Genomic DNA, 14,723 nt, shown 5'->3' with positions numbered 1-14,723 from the left:
GATACTTACAGAGCACCTACTATGTACCCGACACTATCATTTCATTTCATTTATTCTTTGATTCAATCGGCCACAAAAACATTTATCAATTTCCTATTGAATTCCACACACTTTGCCAGGTTTGCAAATACAGAAGCAATTAAGAGGCAGAATTTGCCTTCCAGGAGCTCCTAGTCAATTAAGCAAAGAGACTCTGATCCCTAGTTAAGGATACCCAGACACATGCCTCTGTGACTTCTGTTGTCACAGAGGTGGGACGATTTAAATGATTAAAACTATTAAAGATCAGAAATTCAGTTCCTCAGTTGCACTGGCCACAATTCTGGTGCTTCATGGCCACACGTGGCTGGTGGCTGCCACACTGGACAGGGCAGGTCTAGAACGTTTCCATCAAGGCAGAGAGTTCTACTGGACATTGCTGCTGTCCTGACCATTGATCCTGACCCTTGTCTCTTCTTTCATATCCAACATTCTGATCCATCAGCAAATCCCACTGGTTCTACCTACATGACAGACCTAGGACCACTCTCCTCACCTTCACTGTCACTGCTTTGTCCCCGAGCTGCATCTCTTCCCTGGATTAAAGTTGCTATCTCATGCCTGGATTACCACCTAACAGTGACCTCTGCTTCCACCCTTGCCCCCTACAGTCTGTTATCCATGCAGGAGCTATGTAAATCAAATCAAATCATGACATTCCTTGGCTCAAAAACCACCATGATCTCATACGGAGGAAAATCAAGACCTTAGGGTGGCCAAGGTCCTGCATGAACTGGTCCCCCCGTGTTCTCTCTGACCTCACTGCATACTCATTTCCTAAAGCCCTGCTCCCCGTGGATTGAACTCCTGGCTATTCTTCCACACACCAGGCACACCCCTGCCTCAGGGCTTTTGCTCCTGCTGTTTCTTTTGCCTGGAGCACTCTTAACACATATATCCACATGGCTCATACCTCATCCCCTTCAAGTCTTTATTCTAGGGGCATCTTCTTGGGTGAGGCCTTCTCCAAAGATCCTATTGCTACCCTCCTCCCCCTAACATCCCCTATTTGTTTCCCTGATTTATTTTCTCCATCACATATATTATCATATGCCTTGGTGAACATTTTTGCATAATTTTCTTGTTCATTTTTTGACCATCGATGAGAATCTAAACTCCATGAGGGTGCAGATTTTTTTTTTAATTAAAATACAGTTGATGTACAATATTATATAAGTTTTAGGCGTACAACAGAGTGATTCAATAATTTATAGATTATACTCCATTTAAAGTTATTATAAAATATTGGCTATATTCCCTGTGCCATACATTATATCCTTGTAGCGTATTTATTTTATACATAATAGTTTGTATCTCTTAATCCCCTCCGCCTATCTTGAGGGTGTAGATTTTTGTCTGTTCTGATTTCTTCATTGCTGTGTCTACAGTGCCTTGAAAATGCCTGGCACATAGTAAACGCTCAGTAAATATTTGCTGATTGAATGAATCAGTGAAGGGGAAACACATCGGTGAATAAGAATATGAAGGAGCTTACCTTTTAAGTGGGGAAGACACAAAACCAAATTAAAAAATAAGGCTACATTAGGTCTGAACACATATAATGCACAAGCTAAAATAGGGGGATGTTGGGAACTCCCTGGTGGTCCAGTGGTTAGGACTCAGTGCTTTCATTGTTGAGGGCCCGGGTTCGATCCCTGGTCAGGAACCAAGATCCCCCAAGCCTCGTGGCACAGCTAAAAAAAATTAAAAAATAAAAAATAAAATAAGGGGCTTCCCTGGTGGCGCAGTGGTTGAGAATCTGCCTGTCAATGCAGGGGACACGGGTTCGAGCCCTGGTCTGGGAAGATCCCACATGCCGCGGAGCAACTAAGCCCGTGCGCCACAACTACTGAGCCTGCGCTCTAGAGCCTGTGCTCCGCAACGAGAGAGGCCGCGATGGTGAGAGGCCCGCGCACCGCGATGAAGAGTGGCCCCCGCTTGCCGCAACTGGAGAAAGCCCTCGCACAGAAACGAAGACCCAACACAGCCATAAATAAATAAATAAATAAAATTAAAAATTAAAAATAAGTAAAATAAAATAGGGGGATGTCATGTGGGAGGAGGGGAGTAGTCAGAGGTGACATTTGAGCTGGGACCTGTGCAATGAGAGGGAGGTGGCTTTGTGAGGTTCAGAGTAAAGTCATTTCAAGTAGGAAGAACAGCATGTGCAAAGGCCCAGGGACAGGACTGAACTCTGCATGTTCAAGGGGCAAAAAAAAAGAAGGCCAGTGGGGCTAGAGAGTAAAGAGGGGGAGGAGAGGGAGGTGGAGTCAGGCACATAAACACAGTGCCTGCCCACACAGCCTTGTCCTGGAGATTAAATGGGTTAATGCATGTAAAGGCCATTCAGGGGAAATCATAACTGAGTTAACTAGACAAAAAAGGCAACATTATTCTAGGCAGAAAATAGTATGTACCCAGGTCCTAGAGAGAATGAGAAGAATCATGATGAATACAACGAATGAGCAAAGGCCAGAGGAACTGCAAGATAGAAAGATCAAGGGGGAAGAGTGGGGTGGGACAAAGTTAACCAGAACCTTGGGGGCCTTTGGAGGCCTTGACAAGGAACTGGATTTTGTTCCAATGGCAATGGGGAGCCACTCAAGGGTTCTGAGCAGAGGAGTGACCTGATCTGACAAACTTCAAAATATCACTCTAGAGGTTGGGATTGACATATACACACTACTATATATAAAATAGATAACTAATAAGGACCTACTGTATAGCACAGGGAACTCTACTCAATGCTCTGTAATGACCTGTATGGGAAAAGAATCTAAAAAGGAGTAGAATATATGTATGTGTATAACTGATTCACTTTGCTGTACAGCAGGAACACAGTATTGTAAATCAACTACACTCCAATAAAAATTAAAAAAATAAAACCTTAGCCAAAGTAGCAAAAAAAAAAAATCACTCTGGCTGCTTTGTGGAGAATGGACTGCGTTGACACAAGGCTGAGCAGAGCCAGGGAGGCCAGTGGCGACGGGCTGCCGCAGTGATCCACGCAAGAGATGGTGGCGGACCACGGAAAGAGCGCAGCTCCATGAGATATTTAGGAATTGAAAAGGCTGAGATTTGGACCTAGACTGGAAGTGGAGGAGGAATTAAACGCAACTTCGGTTTCTGGTTGAGCAGCTGCGTGGATGATGGTGCCCTTTACGACAGCAGGAAGGTCTTGGGGGAGGAACAGGCTTTCAGGGCGATATCAAGGACTCTTTAAGGGTGACTGCTAAAGGCGGAAATGTCCAGGATGCTGCCAGAAATCCGGGGAGGGGCCTGGGCTTGCACCTATTGCCTCAGTACAGGACCCTGCACTGCGACAGCTGCGCCTCTTACCGTCGTTATGGGGGCATGGGCACCTGGGCACCTTTGGGGTGTGCCGCTCTTCCTCCTAAATTAGTAGTGACCACCTTCGAAGATGAAAGAATCTAGAGAGCTGAAATAGATTCTTTATTTTAGGGATGGAAATAGGATAAAAAAGATACCTGTGTTAGTCGCCGCTGCAGTACCATCGAAAGAATATCCTGGGGAAAAAAGGAGATGTTCGTGTGTGTGTGTGGGAGAGGCTGGGGACCAGAAATCTGGGTCCTGGAGCCTAGGTCCCAAAGGTGGGTGATAGGGCTTGGACTCTTAGATCTGAGAAAATAGGGGTTGGGGGTTATGACTCCTGGTCTGAGGAAGGAGGGGGTGGGGGCCTGGACTCCTGAGTAAGAGGGTCTGGAGACTCGGACTTCCGGATCTGAGGCAGGAGGGGCTGGAAACCCAGACCCTTGGGTCTGGGAAAGGAGAGCCAGATGCTGGGATTCTGGGGTCCCGGGGACTCACCACGCCAGCACGGTCGCACTGGCTGAGGCTAAGGCCACAGCGACCGCGAGCAGGCACTGATTGCCCGGCGTCAGAGCCTCGGGCCTGGCCAGCAGCTCGCCCAGGCTGGGCGTCCAGGGTTCGATCATCTCCCCCTCCCGTGGCGCCCAGCGCAACACTTCCCGAAAAGCAACCTGGAGCTCAGTCTCCCCGCGCGGTGGCGGACCTGTCACTGCGGGGGCGCGCACGTCAGCCGGGCGCGAGCCCCACCCCTCACGTAGCCCCGCCCCTGCCGCGCAGCTCCGCCCCGCCCGCACCGTTCAGAAAGAAGTAGAGCCGCGCCAGGGGGCGCTGGTCGTGTGTGATCACGCAAGAGAAGGTCCCGCGGTGCGTGGGCTGCACCGGCCGGATCCGTGCCAGGTATCCTCGGGCCCGCGGAATCTCTCGGAAGTAGGACAGGTCCTGAGTCCGGAGCTGCGGGACGCTCGGGCTGGAGCGGCGAGAGGAGGGGGGCCCCTCGCCCCTCGCCCAGAAGAGATTCTCCCCGCCCCGACTCGCCAAACCACAACGTAAAGCCCCGCCCCCGAGCTAGACCACGCCTTCCTAAGCCCTGGCCCCACCCTCAGCTCTTAAATATTTGTCGATCTTTCACGCATAGTCCCGCCTCCTAAGTCTTGACCCCGCCTCTTGGGCCTAGTATTTGCTCTCCTGCCGAAAACCTTTACGGATAACCCACCCCTGAGCCCAGGTTCTGCATTGTGAGCTTTGCCCCTTAGCCTTAAATGCCGAGACCCTCCCCTTGCACGAAGTCTGAATCTAGACCGAGTCCCCACCCTCTGCATCCTGACTCCCCATCCTCTAGTAAAGCATCACCCGCCTCCTAAACTCTTCATGCTGGACCCTCCCCGACTCACACCTCCTCCTGCGAACTTCCAGGAATAGGTGATCTCTTCCTTAGGCAGCTGGAAGTTCACAGTGCAAAAGAACATAGCCTGATGACCCCGAGTCACCGTCAAGTCCTGAACTGAAGACAAGTCCGCATCACCGCCTCGGCCCGCCCACGTCCGGCCCCGCCCCCAGACCACGCCTCCTCCTCACTCAGCTCCCTCTTCCAGTTTTTCAGGTTTCTTGCCCTTCAAGGCCACGCCCCTCACCTGGGCAGTCTAGCGGGAGGTCGCAGACCGTGGAGTAGCACCCTCGGCAGCGGAAACGCCGGGCGACCTCCTGGAGTCCTATGGGACGGGAACGCTGGATCTGGGCTCCATCTGCCTCCCCTAGCCCGGGTGCCTTCGGCCACCTTAAGGTCTATTTAACCTCCTTGGATTCTACCTGCCAGACAGAATCTGGGCCCCGCCTTCCCTGTGCTCATTGGCCAGCTCTCACCACTCTCCAGCCTCTAGGATTCCTATTGGTTTGCTTTGGTTTTCGGACCCACCTTTTATGAGGTTTGTGAACAATACCTGGTTTACTTACTTTTCCCCGTGGCTCGTATTGGCCCCCTTAGGATCAGAGGCCCCCTTACCCATCCTCTCCCATCTGTCCCAGGTTTCGACCCCTACCACCTCCCTTCCCCCGCAATTCTGAGCTTTGAGTGATGTGCTTACCGCAGGGAGGGATGCAGGCCCGGACTGCGGAGAGAGAGCAAGCGTTACTACCCTGTAAGTCGCGGCAGGTGCCCACCTGAAGTTCCCCTAGAGGAAACGTTTCTGGGCCGGATGCATTCCTCCAAGAGGACAGAGCCAGGCCTGCCGCGGTCCACCTAGGGGGCGGGGCCAAGCCTGCAGCATTCCACCTGTAGGCGGGGCCAGGCCTGCAGCATTCCACTAAGAGGTCAGGCAGACGGGGTCGGGGGAAAAGGGCGGCAGGCCTGCTGCTCTCACCAAGGAAGCAGGGCCAGCTCCGGTGTATCCCGTCAAGCGGGGCGGGCTTAGATCCTGGGCGATGCTCGGAGGGGACAGAGTCTAACTAGGGGGCCCAGTTAGAGGTGTGGTCAGGCTGGAAGTAGGCCCTAAGGCGGCCCGGTTGGAAAGGAAACCTTTCAGAGAGTGCACAGGGCCAGACACAGAGATCCAGGAAGAGGCCCGGGCCAATCTGGGACAGGACCGTCCTAAGAAGCGGTCCCAGCTAGAGATAACCTTCCGTCGGAGGGCCGGGGCCGGACCCACAGTGGTCCGAGCAGAGGAAGAGGCTGTGACCCGAGTGACCCACCAAGGGAAGCTCGGCTCAGAGATCGGGCCAGGGGTTTGCGCTGAAGGGAGCAGATGGGGGTCTCGGGAGTGGGGTTTTCTAATTGTCTGTGCCTGGGGGAAGATGGTCTATTTTACCTTCTTTAAGCTGTAATATAATCTTCTGTATTTTCTCCGCGGCATGAGGAAAGGCAACCCGAAAGGACCCTGGAGGGTAGAGGGAGTCCTTGTAGTAAAGACCCTTCCCCAAGGCTGGCCGAGCTTGACAGGACTCGCTGTCATCGTGCCTGTGCCCCTCCCCCAACCCCTCTCCACCCCCATGTCTCTGGTATATGCCACATCCTCCTACCCTGTCTACCCCAAAGGCTGACAAATCCCCACATCTCCTTCCTTCTGCTGACTCTGGACTAATCTCTCTGATGGAACCCCTCAGCATCATCTGTGTTATCTTGTTGAGGGGAAAGGGAGGATAAAAGTCACATTTCTTTCAAGGCCTACGAGGCTCTATATGGTCTGGCTTACTCTCCCTCTCTATTCCATCCCTAATACCCACCTTTCATTCCCCCTAATATGAAAAGAACCATACTCTCTAGCACCTCAGGGCCTTTGCACATGCCACCTTCAGTTTCTAGCACATCTCTACCCCTACTCCTACTCATCCTTCATGTCACACCCTGTGTCACCTCCTTAGAGGTTTTCCCTGACCACAAGTATAATCTAATCCAGTCCCCTATTTTTGTCTCTAATAGTGCCCCATTCATTCCATTATAGCTCTCACCAGTTTGCAAATACATACATTTATATATACATAGTGATCATTTAAGTCTGTCTCTTAGTGCTGTGTCCTCAGAACCCAGGAGAGGGCCCTGAGTCTTAGAAATAAGTATGTGTAGAATGAATTCCAGGATCCAACTGGAATGGAGACCACAGCTGGAGGCAGTGGCCCCAATCCATCCTTTGGATGTGTTATATTTGGCCTGGAAAGTATTTTTAAAAATGAACCAGTTGCCATCATATAAAATTTGGGAAAAGTCACATAAAATGTTTGGCATCCCTTTAAGAAATTTGGAAGAGCTGTAAGAGAGACGGTATTTCCATGAGGCAGCAGCTAGCTGGAGCTTAGTAGCAGCCTTCCCCTTCAGACAGGGCACACACTCACTTTTACAGAGCTCCCAGCCTCTTCATTTCTATCCCTCTTGCACTCCTTTTTTTCCCCTTTTCTTTCTCTTCTTTATTTTTTTTGGCCATGCCACATGGCACCATGTGGGATCTTAGTTCCCCTACCAGGTATCGAACCTGTGCCCCCTGCAGTGGAAGCATGGAGTCCTAACCACCAGGGAAGTCCCTCACTCTTTTTATGTTCTCTGTCCTTATGGATGTTTGAGTTTTGACCACTGAAATGGCCTCCAAGCTATAAGGTTTTGGGGCTTTTTCAAAGTGGATGGGTGGAATGATTTACAGGGGGAGGTGGTTTTGGAAGTCAAGAAACGTGGCAGGGTCCTATGGGCTGAATTGTGTCCCTCCCAAATTCATATGTTGAAGTCCTAACCCCCAGGCCTTTAGAATGTAACTGTACTTGGAGATAGAGTCTTAAGGAGGTAATTAGGTTAAAATGAGGTCTTTAGGGTGGGCCTTAATCCAATATGACTGATGTCCTTAGAAGAATAGGAAATTTGGACACAGACACAGAGGGAAGACAGTAATCTACAAGCCAAGGAGAAAGGCCTCAGAAGAAACCAACCCTGCTGACACTGACACCTTGATCTTGAACTTCTAGCCTCCAAAATTGTGAACAAATAAATTTCTGTTATTTAAGCCACCCGGTCTGTGGTATTTTGTTACAGCAGCCCTAGCAAACAAATACACAGGGATTGCCAGTTGCCTCAAAATATCTATTTTCTTTTTAGTAACATAATACTGCATTTTAGCTGAGAAAGCACCCTTCCCAGCTTCAGCTAAAAGACTGCATTTCCCAACCTCCCTTGCAGCTAGTTGTGGTCATGTGACCTAGCTGTGATCGTATGACCAACTTCTGCTCCTTGAGATTAAGTGCAAATGTCACGTGTGAGTTACAGAAAGTAGCCTTAAGAGAGAAATGGTGCCATATTATTGATCCCTTCCCCTTCCTCCATCCTGTTGCCTGAAACTTAGATTTGATGGCTGGTGCTCTAGCAGTTATAAAGGACCATGAGGATAAGGGGGTATACTCTAAGATGGTAAGGCAGAAAGTTGGAACGGGCTTGGGTTCCCAGGAAAATGGAGCTGCCATACTAGCCTTAAGTGCCTACCTCAAGACTTTTTTTTTATGGGAGAAATAAACTTCTAGCTTACTTAAGCCATTGCAGGTTTCTCTGCAATTTAAAACCATACAAAACAGGAGGGAATTGAGAATACTGGCAAGAGACTGGCTGAAGTGATGATCATTGGGTAGAAGCTGGAGGGGGCACTGAAGCCAGGAAGCAGGTTTAAAATGAGGGGTCAAGGACTTAGTGGTCTCTCCTTGGCCACAAGGCAGGCGTGTGGTCTGGAGATGGCAGGATGGTCAGGAGGATGTGGTCCGAGTTGGGTGCTCAAATGAGAGGCCAGGATGTTGGAGGAGGCATCTAAGGAGTATCTGTGGACCAAACCAAATGACTCACGGGGAAGGGATACACCAAGTCAGCCATGGGGCAGGGGAGAAGCATGGGAGTAAAGCAGGGATGGAGTGAAATGTCCAGAGAGGCCAAGGGGCAGGGGCTATATCAACTGAACCACAAGGGGGGTGCGGGTGGATGTTATAAAGTCTCCCCCAAAAGAGGTGCTTCATTAGGAACTTCAACTGTTTCTGATCATCTGGGTTTGAGTCCTGTCTCTGCCAATTATAAGCACACCTGTCTCACACCTGAGCTAGCCATCACACATCCTCCTCCCTATGTGACCTCGGCCAAGTATTTAACCTTCCCGATCCTCAGTTTCCTCGTTCATAAAACGGGGACAATATTGGTGTCTACCTCACAGGGTTGGCGGGGAGGATTTAATGTCATACAACATAAAAGCATTCCCCTTCCAAACTATGTGCCAGGTACCATTTAATGACCATGTGGGATAATGTCTCTAAGTGCTTGGAATGGTGCCTGGCACACCGTGTTATAGAAGGGTCACCTACTGGTATTCCCATCCCCAAGTTTGAGATGGGGAAACCAAGGCACAGAGAGGTTAGGAAGGCGGCCCAAGGTCACAAAGCTAGATTTGAACCCAGGTGGTCCCACTCCAGAGCCTCCACATGCGACCACTACCTGTGGTACACACACTGCCCTCCTTGACACCATATTAGCCACTCCATGGTTTATATACACTAACAGTGTCACCTGCCACCACCGGGAGCCACTCTGAGTCAGCACGTCCATCTCTCAGGTCCTCCATTTGGGAGAGACCCGGGAGTCATCCTCGATTCTTCCCATACCCCTCACCCCATATATGTCTGGTCCAGATATCTCCTGGGTCCATCCCCCCTGTCCAGCTGAGCCCCAACTTGCCCATCTGGAAAATGGGGCTATAAAACTCCACCTCATAGGGCTGATGCAAGGATATCCTTTAGGAAGATAATTAACAAGTAACTCTGCCAGGACTTCCCTGGTGGTCCAGTGGTTTAGACTCTGAGCTTCCACTGCAGGGGGCACGGGTTCGATCCCTGGTCAGGGAACTAAGATCCCGCATGGCGCACCGCATGGCCAGCAAAAAAATATATAAACAAAACACAGCATCTTCCATGTAAGGGGCAGGTTGGTCTGGGCCCACCTGAACCACCACATCTGGTCCGAGCCACCACTGACCTCACTGGTCTCTCTGCTTCAGCCCTTGACCCACGTGGCCTTAGTCAGACACCCTCCTTCCTTAAAATCTTCCAATGGCTTCCCTATATCAAGAGCAAAAGCCGAAGAGACTGGCTAAAGTGACGGTCATTGGGTATAAGCTGGAAAGGGGAGCCACCTCAGCTAAAGTCAGACCAAGGGCCCGCCATAGCGGTTCTCAAAGTGTGTCCCTAGAACAGCAGCAGCAGCTCCTGGGAACTTGTTAGAAATGTCCATTTCTGGGCCCCACCTCAGACCTACTGCTCAGAAACAGACGGTGGGGCCCAGGAGTCTGCATTTTAATAAGCTCCCGGGAGATTCTGACATACACTGTGGGGCTAGAGAACCACTGGCCCCAGGGCCTTTGCACTGGCTCTTCCCTCTGCCTGGAAGCTCTCTCCCCAGGTTATCTGCATGGCTCTCACTGTCCCCTCGTTCCAGTCTTTGCTCAATTGGACCTTCCCATTTGCACCTCTCCTGATCACCCCATTGGCCACCCCATTCCCTTCCCCTTCTGTTCTCCTCCACAGCACAGATCACCAACTGACATCAATGGCATTTCACTGATTATGTTTAATAATCAACATAAGCAACCTGAGGGCAGGTGGCTTGCAGTTTTGGTCACACCTGTGTCCCTGGTGGTGTTCCTGGCACATTCAATAAATACCTGTGGAGTACCAGCTTCTCCCAGCCTCCAATCTCCCTCCAGTCCGTCCTCCATATGGCCCCAGAGGATCTTTCTACACCCAGAGCTGACCCTGCCCTTCCCCGGCTCACAGCCCTGCTCCTTCAGGACAGAGTGTCAAGTCTCCCTGACTCCCAGCTGAACCCTGGATGTCCCCCAGGCCCCTCGCAGTCATTACATCCTCGCCCAGCTGGCCATCTGCCCCCACCCCTGCTCTTCCTCCCAGGCTCCCCGTCTCAGGGATGACCCACTGCCCCCTCAGGCATGGAGCCGGACCCCGGGCACGGCCCCTAACCCTCTTCTTCCCCTTTTCCTGAACAGCTCACAGATCCAAGCCCCATCCCTCCTGCCCTTGACTCTCCCCACCCGATCCCCTCTTCTCCACCTTCACAATCCCCGCCCCAGCTCTGGCCTCCTTCACAGCAGCCTTCGCCCAGGCCTCCCAGCCTCCACTCTCTCCCCTGCTCCAGTCGGTCCCACACACAGCCCTCGCCAGGGTCTTCTACACCCAGAGCTGGACTTGTTTCTGCTCTTTTCAAAACCTTCTGTGACAAGTTGGCCTACACTGGGGAGAAAAGGCATCTCCTGGAATCCTCCTCCCTCCTCCCCAGCCAGCTCTGAGTTCCTCAGCTCTCCAGTTGGGGGCGGGGGATCCGCAGCTGAAGTCTTCTCCATGCTGGACCCCCCGGGCGCCCCCTGGGTAGATGGGAACCTCGTCATGTTTAGGGATCTCTGTCAAAAAGCTCCGTGGCAAGAGCAGGAAGCAAAAGAAGTTAACAGCTAAGATGCAGAAATAAGTGCAGAGCCCCCAGACCACTGACGTGGCCAGTTTATGCTGCAAAGCAGTGAGCGCTCCCACCCCCAGTCTCCAGCACACTGTGGGCGTGGGGGTGGGGGGGGATCCTGTGTCACGTGACCACGGTGGCCTGCTGTGATCACTGCTCAGGCTGCCCCTGGGCCGAAAGGGCCGCCCCAGCCCTGAGGTCCCTCCCCACCGGCACACGCATGTGTTTCTCTACAGTGTGTGTCTCACCCACCCCAAGGCTGTCACGTGCGCCTGTCTCCCTTCACAGCTGTCACCTGAATCATCCTCTCTCTCCCTGTTCCTACCTGTCTTCCGGCCCCCTAATAGCCTCACATGTCAAAAATGTGGAATTACTTTGTTAACTGTAGGGAATATGTGTGTTTTATCCTAGAGGAAGATCTCCTCCCTGAAGTCTGTCTCACTGGGGGTGCCCCTCCCTCTCACTGAGCTCTGAGGCCACCCTGGGAGGCAAGGAGATTGTCCCATCTCTCAGATGGGTAAGTTGAGGCCCGGGGCGGGGCCGGGGGGCGTGACGCATCCAGAATCTCATAGCCAGGAAGAGGGCAAGCCACACAGTGAGGTCAGAACGCACATCTCCCTGATCTCAGCTGGCTTGAGACTCTAAGTTACTTCTGCACTGTCCCCACCAGCCCCTGCCCATCTCCTCTCCCCGACAAGGCTGCCCAGCTCCCTCAGCTTCAAGCGTCACCTCCTCCGAGATCACTGTCAAGTTCTGGGCTTTCCCCGCACAAACATCCATCTCCTGGGGGCTCCAAGCCCACATCTCCCACCGCTGCCGGCCCCGCCCCACTCACCCTGGGCGGCGGCCACCTCCTGCAGGGAGTGGGTCATCTGGGTGAAGGCGTCGTGCAGGTGGCTCCTTTCATCGTAGTCTGGGGGTCGGAGGCAGGAGCTGGGGCGAAGCGGTTCCCCCAACACCACGTCCCCAAAGTGGACCTTCCTCTGCCTCTCTCTGAGTCTCTGGTCCCCCGTCTCTGAGTCTCTGGCCCCCGCAAAGTCTCTGTCCTCCCGTCTCTGAGTCTCTGCCCCCCCCCCAAGTCTCCATCCTCCCGTCTCTGAGCCTTCATCCCCCTCAGTCTCTCCAGGCCTCTCTGGTCCCTCCCTCCACATGCCCCCCTTGGGGCCCTGGAGGATGGTGGGGGGGTCTCCTCACTGATTTCAGTGTCCAGGAGGCCCTTAAAGGCATCTGTGAAGGCCTCCTCACACTTCCCGAGGTCGGGGCTCTCCAGGCCGGTGAAGATCTGGCAGATTTGGAGGCGCTCGTTGTAAGACGTGAAGCAGAGGAGACAGGCCAAGGCGGAGGCCCTGAAAACCGTGAGGGCCACCAGGGCGGACAGCACAGCGCTCCCTGGGGCCAGAAGGGCCATAGCGGAGGGTCTCAGCCTGTGGAGAAGCTGGAGACTTTTGTGAGGTCACCGTGGTGTGGGGGAGGGGCTCAAGATAGGGGGTCAGAGGTCGGGTTTCAGTCTCCAGTCCAATGTCAGGCTCCAGGGTTTTCAGGGAGGAAGGGTGTGTGGGGTCAGTGGTCAGGGGTCGGACCCCAGGCTGATGGTTGGGCCGGATGCCAGGCTCCCAAGAACCTCACCTGTGACCCTGGACGTCCTCACAGGTTAAAGGGTCTCAGGGACCCAGAGGCCGGCAGTACGGTGTGCGGGGGCCCGCCAGGCCCTGGGGTGTGGTAGTGGGGTGCAGCAGAAACGGACATGGCACAGAGACACCGTGAGGGCCCGAAAGACAGAAACCGAGCCATGGAGAGACATCGGGAGCGTCAGAGACCCAGAAAGCACCATAAGAGACAGATGGAGACAGGGTCTCAGAGGTCACTGTGCAGAGACCCAGCGGGGATGGAGAGACAGAGAGAAAGCAAAGCAGAGATATCCTGATGGGAGAGGAACTCTTCGAGGGAAGGGGGAGGAAGGGATGGAGGGACGAGGACACGAGGAGCAGCCCAGCCTCTCCTCCTAGGATCCCTGCGGCAGCCCCTCTCCCCAGCCTGGCGGGGTGGGGCAGGGGACCGGGGTCAGGGGTCCCCGCCGGGCCGTCCCGTGCAGGGCGCAGCCTGGGGAAAGCTAGGAGGCCGTATAGTGATCTCCGTGGGTGTCCTCCTCAACTATACAACCTCCTACCTCAGCCCGGGGGGCGCGGCAGGTGGACAGACAGACGGATGGACTGGACGGACAGACGGGGGCCAGGGAGGGCGGGGAGGGCCGGGGAGGCCCCAGCCGCGATGGTGAGCCCCCGACACGGACCCACAGACACGAGCTTGTGTGCGGCGAAGGCCCCGCAAGGTCGGTTCTACGGGTGGGTGCCAGGACCCAGGAATCCGGGCCCCCGGCCCCCTCCTCCCCAAGGAACCCAGGAGTCAGTCCCTCGGCCCCTTCCTCACCAGGGACCCAAGAATTCACGCCCCAGGCCCCTTCCTCCCCATAGGTCCCCGCAATCCAGGCCCCCTACCCCCCTCTCCTCCCCCAGATTCAGAAGTCCAAGTCCACAGCCCCCCTTCTCCCCTGGGGACCCAGGAAGCCGGGCCCCCAGCCCCCTCCCTCAGACCTGGGAGTCCGGCCAGGCCTGCCTCCTTGGAGAAGACACAGCCTGGTTTCCTGGATCCCGGGTCAGAGGGAACCTCACCTGTTTTGGAGTTTGGTCCCTTGGACAAGACGGTTCCCTACCTACCTGTCAGATTCGGAAATCCAGGACCGGTGTGGAGACCGCCCACGGGATATAAAACCGTCAAAGCCTTTCTGGGTATTTTTTCCCCTCTCTCTTCCCTTCTTTTGGCCTCTCATCATGCACAACACTGACAGCTACGATCCCTGAGCGCTGATACCGCCCCAGGCCTCTGTCATGTGGCAGGCAGGGGCTCAAGGTGCCATCAGCACCCCCATTTTGCAGGTGGGAAGGCTGAGCCCCAGCCAGCTGGTGAGTGGGAGGGGCCAGGCCTGCAAGGCAGCGGGACCAGCACCCACCCTTCCCACCCCTGGGCTGAGTCTGTGCACCTGAGAGCCTCCGCCTCTGTCCAGCGCTCCGTCTGTCTTGCTCTCACTGTCTCCGGCTCCATCTCCATCTTTCTGCTTCTCTCTCCCCGTCCTGCCGTGTCTCTTTCTGCTGCCGCGGGCTCCGTCTCTGTCTTACCTGGTCTCCATTTCCTCCAGCCTCTGCGTGCTTCTCCCCGGCTCTGCGCTGCCCATCCTCCCCCTCAGCTCTGCCTTCTCCTCCTCACGGTGCCTTTCTCAGTCCGTCTCTCTCTCCTCTCCCCCCCTCCTGGTTCTCTCTCCTTTCTCTTTTCTCTTTCTTTTCCTTTCCCTTCTGTCTTTCACCCTCCTCTTCTCCCCCACCCCCCACCCCGTCTT

At 53.9% G+C, this 14,723-nt stretch overlaps 1 protein-coding gene across 4 annotated transcripts; it reads right to left on the bottom strand.

The window, feature by feature from the left end:
* Positions 1 to 1,614: 1,614 nt before the first annotated feature.
* Positions 1,615 to 13,129, bottom strand: SPACA6 (sperm acrosome associated 6). 4 transcript variants are annotated; one of them, XM_068528970.1, is made up of 9 exons: positions 12,527 to 13,129; positions 12,168 to 12,245; positions 6,171 to 6,239; positions 5,451 to 5,474; positions 5,001 to 5,078; positions 4,761 to 4,870; positions 4,164 to 4,320; positions 3,868 to 4,078; positions 1,615 to 3,566 (listed from the first exon to the last, which is right to left on the bottom strand). In XM_068528970.1, the coding sequence occupies exons 1-9, from the start codon at positions 12,738 to 12,740 to the stop codon at positions 3,533 to 3,535; spliced, it is 975 nt and encodes a 324-aa protein (XP_068385071.1). In that variant the 5' UTR covers positions 12,741 to 13,129; the 3' UTR covers positions 1,615 to 3,532. The 4 variants fall into 4 exon arrangements, with proteins under 4 accessions (XP_068385071.1, XP_068385068.1, XP_068385069.1 ...); XM_068528967.1 differs by lacking the exon at positions 1,615 to 3,566 and having other exon boundaries at positions 3,988 to 4,336; XM_068528968.1 differs by lacking the exon at positions 1,615 to 3,566 and having other exon boundaries at positions 3,988 to 4,320; positions 4,763 to 4,870.
* Between the last annotated feature and the right edge of the window lie 1,594 nt (positions 13,130 to 14,723).

Source organism: Eschrichtius robustus, chromosome 19 (assembly GCF_028021215.1).
Source record: "Eschrichtius robustus isolate mEscRob2 chromosome 19, mEscRob2.pri, whole genome shotgun sequence".
Classification (NCBI taxonomy): domain Eukaryota; kingdom Metazoa; phylum Chordata; class Mammalia; order Artiodactyla; family Eschrichtiidae; genus Eschrichtius; species Eschrichtius robustus.
This window is presented reverse-complemented; position numbering and strand designations above follow the sequence as displayed.